This window comes from Lathyrus oleraceus, chromosome 1, assembly GCF_024323335.1.
Source record: "Lathyrus oleraceus cultivar Zhongwan6 chromosome 1, CAAS_Psat_ZW6_1.0, whole genome shotgun sequence".
In the NCBI taxonomy this organism is placed as follows: domain Eukaryota; kingdom Viridiplantae; phylum Streptophyta; class Magnoliopsida; order Fabales; family Fabaceae; genus Lathyrus; species Lathyrus oleraceus.
In genome coordinates, this window is record NC_066579.1 from 377884512 (window position 1) to 377894634 (window position 10123).

At 37.0% G+C, this 10123-nt stretch overlaps 1 protein-coding gene across 1 annotated transcript; it reads left to right on the top strand.

Annotated features, from left to right (window-relative positions):
* Positions 1-4098: 4098 nt before the first annotated feature.
* Positions 4099-8822, top strand: LOC127137762 (cellulose synthase-like protein D1). The gene is made up of 6 exons (XM_051064189.1): positions 4099-4871; positions 4986-5415; positions 5773-6156; positions 6539-6914; positions 7040-7445; positions 7544-8822. The coding sequence occupies exons 1-6, from the start codon at positions 4297-4299 to the stop codon at positions 8487-8489; spliced, it is 3117 nt and encodes a 1038-aa protein (XP_050920146.1). The 5' UTR covers positions 4099-4296; the 3' UTR covers positions 8490-8822.
* Positions 8823-10123: the final 1301 nt, after the last annotated feature.

Here is a 10123-nt window from a genome sequence, read left to right on the forward strand (position 1 = left end):
ACTTGATCCCGTTCGACCCTTGATACTGCCACGATTTTATTTCCAATTAGATTTTTTCCTTCTTTCTTTTCGACAAGCTGAGACTTGGGGAGTCCGATTGACTGAACATTAGACAAATATTCAGTACAACACTCAATCGCTTCTTCAACAATGTATCTTTCAACCATACAACCTTCTGGTCGACTTCGGTTCTTCACGTACCCTTTTAATATTTTCATATAACGTTCAACAGGGTACATCCATCTCATATAAGCTGGTCCACACAATTGTGTCTCTTTCACAAGATGAACAACTAGATGTACCATTATGTCAAAAAATGATGGAGGAAAAAACATTTCAAGCTCACACAAAGTAATAACGATTTCTTTTTGCAACATTGGTAAGATCGCAGGATTGATCACCTTACTGCAAATTGACTTGAAGAAAGAACACAACTTAGTTATAGAGCTTCTTACTTTTTCTGGAAGAATAGAACGTATACCTATTGGGAGAAAATGTTCCATTATAACATGGCAATCATGGGTCTTTAAACTCTTTAACTTGAGGTCTTTCATAGACACAAGTCTTCTAATATCTGAAGAGTACCCTTCTGGAACTTTAACTTCACTTAGAAACTTACACAATGTTTTTTTCTCCTTTCTAGATAGAGTATAAGCAGCAGGCGGTAGATATGTTCGTTTTCCTTTCTTCAAGGGTCCTAATTCAGTTCTTATTCCCATCGCTATCAAGTCCTTTCTTGCCTTAAGGCCATCCTTAGACTTTCCTTGTATATTGAGTAACGTGCCAATAACACTTTCAAATACATTTTTTTCAATATGCATAACATCAAGAAAATGTCTCACATACAAGGACTTCCAATACGGCAATTCAAAAAAAACTGACCTCTTCTTCCACCCACTTTTGACAAGTGTGTGGGCAAAAGGCTTGCCAAACTGAGTATCCAAATCTTTCACCTTTTCAAAAATTTGATCACCCGTCAATATAGGTGGAGCTCTGCCTTGTTCTGTCTCTCCATTGAACGCCTTTCTCCATCCACGGTAGTGGTGATTTGAATTTAAGAATCTCCGATGACCGAGAAAGACATTCTTCTGACCAAACTCCAAGCGCTTCCAATCTGTTTTATCTTCACAAACAGGACACGCACATTGACCTTTTATGCTATACCCTGATAGATTTCCGTATGCTGGAAAATCATTAATTGTGCCAAACAACATCGCCCTCAAGTTGAAACTTTCTTTCCTATATCCATCATAAACCTCCACACCGGTCTCCCACAAAATCTTTAAATCTTCGATTAAGGGCTTCAAGTACACGTCTATGTCATTCCCTGGTTGTTTAGGTCCAGAAATCAACATAGACAACATCATGTACTTACGCTTCATACATAGCCATGGAGGTAGGTTATAAATCATAATAATCACAGGCCATGTACTGTGTGAGATACTCTGGATACCGTGTGGGTTCATTCCATCAGTAGATAATGCCAAGCGAAGGTTTCTTGATTCTTCTCCAAATTCAGGATAATCATTATCAATTTTCAACCACTGTGGTGAATCTGCCGGATGTCGATACTTTCCATCTATAATTCTTTCATCTGCATGCCAGGTTAAGTGTCTTGAATCGGTTTCACTATGAAACATGCGTCTAAATCTCGGAATAACAGGAAAATACCACAAGACCTTTGCTGGAGACAACTTGTTCTTATATCGCGAGACACCGCATTTAGGACACTCACTTAACGATGCATACTCATTTCGAAACAAAACGCAATCGTTTGGACATGCATGTATCTTATCATAGCTCATGCCAATAGAGCACAACATCTTTTTGGTCTCATATGTTCGATTGGGAAGAACATTATCCTCAGGAAGCATATCTTTCAAAAGGGCTAATAACTCTGTGAAACTTTTATCCGACCACCCATTGCCCGCCTTTAAGTTGTACAACTTTAATACCGCAGACAATCTTGTGAATTTAGTGCAACCATCATACAAAGGTTTCTCTGCATCACTTACCAACCTCTCAAACATTTCGGGACAATCCTTAAGATCTCCTTCAAGTGCTTCTGCAATCTCTTCAACTCGATCACAATCGTATGTATCTGCGCCACTATAGTTTGAGGCATATGTCGTACTATCCCCCGGTTCAACATTCTCGTTACTTTTCTCACCATGCAAATTCCAACATGTATAACTTCGATCAATTCCATGCCTCATTAGATGCGATGTCAACTGAACTGCGTCAACCCGTTTCCCATAACAACAACCCAAGCAAGGACATATCATTCTACTGGGGTCTTCGGCGTGCGCAACGGCAAACTTAACGAATTCTGATACCCCATTCTCGTACTCTCTCGACAACCGATTGGAAGACATCCATGTATTATCCATTACTAATTAGAATAAATAAAAAATAATTTCAGAAGAGTTCAAACACATTTGGACCTAGGTTTCTAATGATACTGGTGTTGACACAAAATCAGATGTTCATAGGTCATATAACCCATTGCATCCGCAATCATGGTCACTAAAAACCAACCGTCAATTTCCTAGTGCATCCGCTATCATGGTCGAAACAAACGTAGAAGGAGGAAACGCGCAGTAATAAGGTAAAACAGAAATTGGGCAAAGCTAAAACAAAGCAATAACATAAAACAGTAATTGGGAAAAGCGTGTACCTTTGATTGGTAGAAGGAGGAAACGCGCATGTAGATCTAACAGAGGTGGAAGGAAAACGCCTCAGAACCCTAACGTGAAAAAGAACGCTAATAACAGATAGTGAAATAACAAAACGCGCAGTATGTTATATTTTTAATGTTTACTAAAGGGGACCTTAGAGGGCGCTTTTTTAAAAAAAGCGCCCTCTAAAGGGGGCCTAAGAGGGCGCTTATGAAAGCGCTCTCTAAGGCTTTCCAGAAGCGCTTTATAAACTGGAAATGTACATGGACTTAGAGAGCGCTTTTTCAAAAGCGCCCTCTAAGGGTAACCTTAGAGGGCGCTTTCACAAAAGCGCCCTCTATTGTTGTCCCTCCATATTTTTTTTGGCTTCATCTTAGAGGGCGCTTTGTTACAAAAGCGCCCTCTAAAGGGGGCCTAAGAGGGCGCTTCTAAAAGCGTTCTCTAAGGCTTTCCAAAAGCGCTTTATAAACTGGAAATGCACATAGACTTATAGAGCGCTTTTTTAAAAGCGCCCTCTAAGGGTAACCTTAGAGGGCGCTTTCTAAAAAGCGCCCTGTATTGTTGTCCCTCTATCTCCTCCTTATTTTTTCGCTTCACCTTAGAGGGCGCTTTATTACAAAAGCGCCCTCTAAAGTGCGCTGTCTATTCCAGTTGTTCGCTCCTTATTTTTTCTCTTCACTTTAGAGTGCGCTTTTGTAATAAAGCGCCCTCTAAGGGGCGCTGTCTATTCCAGTTTTTGTCTGATGACAATATGGGATGATTCTGATGGCAATCTAGTACGGTCACTCCGTTGGGTGGAAAAAGAATTTTCAATTATTATTTCATTTGCCACGACAATTAACAAATCTCATGGTCAATTAAAATGTTTTATATTTGTTAAAAAAAATTAATAATGGGCAACTTCATGTAAAATTTATAGATTTAAGACTAAGAAATATCTTAATGATTCCCCACAAGGATAAATAAAGTATTTCTATTACAATTGATGTGTATTTAAAAAGGTTTTTTTACAATATTTGACATTTTTTTTTAACATTTGTCTTTAAATCTATAACAAACTTTTTGAAGAAGTAAAATTGTTAAATATAATATTCCACAAAACTTTTTACGTTTTGATTAACTTTTAGACCCTAGTGAACAATTCTTCAATAAAATGCATATAAATGAGACTATAATCATAGTTGCAAAGATATCTAAATTATTTATATTGCAACCATAATTGTAAGTCGTGATAAAACGAATTCTCCAATATTGTGTTTTTTATATGCCTAAAATAATGTAATTGTTCATAACAACCTAACTAGTAGGAAACAGAAAGAAAGTGTGTGTTTGTGTTAGAGAGGTAGAGCATGAATTAAGGAGATGAAATCCGCTGAGTTAGAATTTCTAACACTCAAAACATCTCAAAGAAACCATTTTCAAACCATTGAATTTCTCTCCTCTCAAAACAGTGTTTTTTCTTTTTCTTTGTTTCCTCAACCAACATTCTAACAACCTTAATTATTGTTACTAGCAAATAAAAATAACAAACTACATTGCATTACATTATACTACATCAAACAAAAATCTTCAAAAGCTTTCCAACAAATATAAACATATGTATACATGATTGTAAGAGATGACAAGATCTTCAAATTCGCCACCAAAATCGTCCGCCTTGGGTGGCCGGCCACCACAAGGAGTGAAATTTACGCGTAGGACATCAAGTGGGAGGGTTGTGAATCTATCAAGAGATGATGACATTGATTTATCCGGTGAGTCGGGGCAAAATGATTATATCAATTACACCGTTATGATGCCACTAACACCAGATAACCAGCCTGAAACCTCGGATTCCAAGCAGGATGGTGTTAGTGGATCATACGGGACAACGAGGTTTGCCTCGGAGTCTCAACAACAAGGAATGGGAAGTGGCGGAGGTGGTGGTGGTGGACCTAAAATGGATAGAAGAATGTCGATTTTGAATTCAGGAAATAATAAGTCCATGTTATTAAGGAGCCAAACACAAGATTTTGATCATAATCGATGGTTGTTTGAGACGAAAGGGACTTACGGAATCGGTAATGCTTTTTGGCAAGATGATGAGAATTCTTATGGGGATGATGGAATGAGCATGTCAGATTTTCTGGACAAACCTTGGAAACCATTAACTAGGAAAGTTAATATTCCAGGCGCTATACTCAGTCCTTATAGGTACTTTTCTTGATTTATAAATGTATGGTAAATGAAACAATATTGTTTGTGAATACATAAGTTCAAAACTTAGATTCGAACATTAATCTACAAATAACTTTTCTTTGAATGCAGATTGTTGATTTTTGTGCGTATGATAGTTCTTGCATTTTTCTTGGTCTGGCGAGTTCAGAACCCGAACTATGATGCAATGTGGTTATGGGGGATATCAATTGTTTGTGAACTTTGGTTTGCTTTCTCATGGCTTCTTGATATTCTCCCGAAATTGAACCCTATAAATCGAAGTGCTGACCTCGGTGCCTTGCATGACAAGTTTGATCAACCTTCTGCTTCAAATCCAACCGGTCGGTCTGATTTACCTGGCATGGATGTTTTTGTTTCGACGGCTGATCCTGAGAAGGAACCGCCTCTTGTCACGGCGAACACAATTCTTTCCATTCTTTGTGTAGACTATCCTATTGAAAAGGTGTCATGCTATATTTCAGATGATGGTGGTGCTATTCTCACTTTTGAAGCCATGGCTGAAGCTGTCAAATTTGCTGAGGTTTGTTTATATTCTTCAATAAGCATCAATTGAGAATGTGGTAAGGTGCATATAAGATATTCGATAAAACGATTGAGTAGTCTTTTAGTAAAAAAAAATTCAAATGTTACTTCAATAAAATGTCAAAAACTACTTGATTTGGTCATAATATTAATAAAATGTCAAATAACTTCAAATGTGTGTAAGTATTGGTCATAATATTATATAGTAGTAAATGTTTAATTTGTCTGAACATGTTTAACATATCAGCAATTCATTCAATGTTAATAAAAAATACGAGACTAATAATATTTGATACAATGTAACATGTTTTACTATGTGTTGATTCATTATGATACAATAGACACATGTTCACAGATTTGGGTACCGTTTTGTAAGAAACACAATATTGAACCGAGAAATCCAGATGCTTACTTCAACTTAAAGAAAGACCCTACAAAGAACAAGAAACGGCCTGATTTTGTAAAGGATAGAAGATGGATGAAGAGAGAATATGATGAATTTAAGGTGAGAATCAATGGACTTCCTGAGGTAATAAGGAAAAGAAGTAAATCATATAATTCTAGAGAAGAGAAGAAAGAAAAGCAATTACTTAAGGAGAAAAATGGTGGAGTTTTACCACCTGATCAGATAATTGATGTCCCTAAAGCAACATGGATGGCTGATGGTACTCATTGGCCAGGAACTTGGCTTAATCCTACAGCTGATCATGCTAAAGGTGACCATGCGGGAATCTTGCAGGTACCATTTTCTTTCTCCTTTTACTTATCAAATTTTTATACTTAGATCAGCTTGGTGCTAGAATGATGTTGACTCATAACGATTCCCCACAAAGGAGTTGGTTCAGCTCTCTCTGCTGATGTAGGAGCTTTGTTGGTTTGTAATCTGCAAGTACCTCTGTCAGTGCTCTCTGAGCCTTGAAATATACTCGATGAGTTCTTAGGAGTCAGAATCTGAGTCACCTAAACTTTTTTTCTAGAGTGAAACCTGATTGTCATGATTTTTCAATGATTTTGAAAATAGTTATTTTATTGAGAGGATGTTACACAATCACATAATGCTACTAGAGTTTTCAAAAGTTTATCATAGAGAATACTGAATGACCATGTTTCCAACTTAACAGGTGATGAGTAAAGTACCAGAGCATGACCCTGTAATGGGCCATGCAGATGAGAAAAAACTAGATTTCACAGGAGTAGACATTAGGGTTCCAATGTTTGCATATGTTTCAAGAGAGAAGCGACCGGGGTATGATCATAACAAGAAAGCAGGAGCCATGAATGCCATGGTTAGAGCGTCTGCTATTTTGTCCAATGGCCCTTTCATTCTCAATTTGGATTGTGACCACTACATCTACAATTCACTTGCTTTGAAGGAGGGAATGTGCTTCATGTTGGACCGTGGAGGTGACCGTGTATGCTACATACAGTTTCCACAAAGATTCGAAGGGATTGATCCCTCCGATCGATATGCAAATCACAATACCGTCTTCTTCGATGGTAATTCAAGCTTTCATCTATATTTAGCCTTTGTGTATGTTTTGTCGCGTTATTAAGGTTTACTCAGCGTAACCGCAATTTAGAACCATGTATCTATTTATATTTAACAATGTATATTTCATCAGGAAATATGAGAGCACTGGATGGACTGCAAGGTCCTATGTATGTGGGGACAGGTTGCATGTTTAGGAGATATGCACTCTATGGATTTGAACCACCAAGATTCATTGAACACACAGGTGTATTTGGCAGAGTAAAAACCAAGGTGAATCATAATCCAAATCAAGCAAGGTTACATATGGAAGACGATGATAACGAGCCTTTAACATCTGATTCAGAAATGGGTTTGCCTCAAAAATTTGGAAACTCAACTATGTTCACAGATTCCATACCTATAGCTGAGTTTCAAGCTAGGCCACTTGCTGATCATAAATCTGTGAGGAATGGTAGACCACCTGGGGCATTGCTGATGCCACGTCCACCCTTGGATGCTCCAACTGTAGCCGAGGCAATTGCTGTCATCTCATGCTGGTAATTTTCTTTGTTCTCTCTCTTTTTAACATTTTCTTTCTATCAAACACTCATTTTGTTGAAGACTCGTCAATGAATGTGTTTGTGTGTTAATGCAGGTATGAAGATAAAACAGAATGGGGTGATAGAACAGGTTGGATTTATGGATCAGTGACAGAAGATGTCGTAACAGGTTATAGAATGCACAACCGTGGATGGAGATCGATATATTGCATCACGAAAAGAGATGCTTTCCGCGGAACAGCGCCTATAAATCTCACTGATCGTCTACACCAAGTGCTAAGATGGGCAACAGGTTCAGTAGAAATTTTCTTCTCAAAAAACAACGCTATTTTCGCAAGTAGACGCCTCAAGTTCCTACAAAGAATCGCATACCTTAACGTCGGAATCTACCCTTTCACCTCATTATTTCTAGTCGTATACTGCTTCATTCCAGCACTATCACTTTTCTCAGGACAATTCATAGTGCAAGGATTAAACGTAGCATTTCTAACCTACCTTCTTCTCATCACAGTCACACTCACTCTTATCTCCCTCCTTGAGGTAAGATGGTCGGGAATCGGCCTCGAAGAATGGTGGAGAAACGAACAGTTTTGGGTCATTGGTGGAACCAGCGCTCATCTTGTTGCTGTCATACAGGGATTATTAAAGGTTATAGCAGGAATCGAGATTTCATTTACGTTAACAACAAAATCATCTGGTGAAGATGTTGATGACATTTATGCCGATCTTTACCTAGTTAAATGGACTAGTCTCTTCATTATGCCGCTAACGATTATTATTATCAACATTGTTGCACTTATCATGGGATTTTTGAGGACAGTTTACAGTGTTATACCTCAGTGGAATAAGCTTTTGGGAAGCATGTTCTTTAGCTTTTGGGTTTTGTCTCATATGTACCCTTTTGCTAAAGGGTTGATGGGTAGGAGAGGAAGGGTTCCAACAATTGTTTATGTTTGGTCAGGGTTGCTTTCCATTACTATTGCTTTGCTTTGGATTTCAGTTGATCCTCCATCTGATACTACTGGAAATATCGAAATATGATTATTACATGAAGTAGAAGATTGCATTGGAAGTATATTCATGTATACATATACCGATTCCGAAATCGGAAGCCTGGAACATTTCTTCTGATTAACATAAAGTTTTTGTTCATGAAGATGCTATGCTCTAAGTGTTTCTGTATCACATATAAGAATGTTACAATGTGGCAAGAAATACAAGTGAGAGATGGATTGTGTCTTTTCTTCAACTTTATCGATAGATATTTGCAAAACAAAGCATAGTGGGAGGATAAGAAAGTGGAAAATGTATAGAGAAATCAGAAGAGAGTCATTTGACATTACTCTTGATATGTAGAGATATATTTTGTATTTAATACTTATAAAGTTGTACATTTTTCAATAACATGCAATAGTTTAAAGAATTTAATATATACCTTCACCTTGCTCTTATCATACAGAATTCATAAGGGAGCTTTCAAAACCTCATTTGCATGCATGTGATCCTTCCAATAATACTGCAACAACATACACACTCCAAGGAGCCTAGTCCATAGAGTTATGTGAGATTTTCATGATAACGGGAGCCTAGTCCATGGAGTTATGTGAGATTTTGTAGGATTAATTCCAAATTGTGATAGTTCAATGAGGTCGAAAGAATTCTGATCAATTTCTTTAATTGGTTTCATGTATAAAGTGCTTTTCAAAATACACGTAAATAGGTTGGAGACGTCAGTCAAAAAATAATCTCATCCCTACAATGTGCTTTTATGGAATAAATACAAAGAGTGGAAGATATCATAATAGAAAACAAACTTGTGGGCAAGGCGAAAAGAAAAGAGAAAAGAATCCTGATGTTTAAAGTTGAGTTTGAAAAAATGTTTGACTAAAGGCATTAGAAATATCTATAAATGAGGTTTCATATGAAATAGAAATGGTGGATATCTGAATGCTTATTCAGTATACATATATCAGTATTGGTCAATAAAAGTCATATAAAAGAGTTTAAGTCGAGTCGAGGACTTAGTTAAGGAGACCTCTTATCACCTCTTTTTTTTGTTGGTGGTGGAAGAAGGTTTACATTTGATGATTTCAAAAGCGATTTTTTGTGATGAATATCAATTTTGAAATGAGAATTTGATATTTTCACATTTACAATATGCAAATGACACAATTATTACTGTCATTAAAAATTAGAAGAACGTATGGACTTAATTAGAAGAACGTATGGACGAGTAAAACAACATTGTGAATATTTGAGTTGGTGTCCGGATTAAAGATGAACTTTTACAAAAGTCTTTTAGTTGAAATTAACATACCTTAAATTTAGATAGAGGAGGAGGCAACAATCTTACATTGTAAAGTTGGAGTTTTTCCATTCAAATATGTTGTTATCAATTCAAATTGGGATTACCGATAGGAGGAAATCCTAAAAGATATGGAATATGGAAACTAGTTATCAATGTGGTTTAAAATTTATTGTTCGCGTGGATAATATCTTTTGAGCTGAGGAAATCCATAGAAGTAGTTTGGATCAATGGTTGACCGCACTAGGAAGCTGACCAGAAGTTGATATCAGTTCACGTGCCAATGACCCAGCAAGAGTTATTATCTATAATTGATACTTCAGACTTGATTATAGTCCAAATTGAGGAGTATATGGGATATTTAATGACA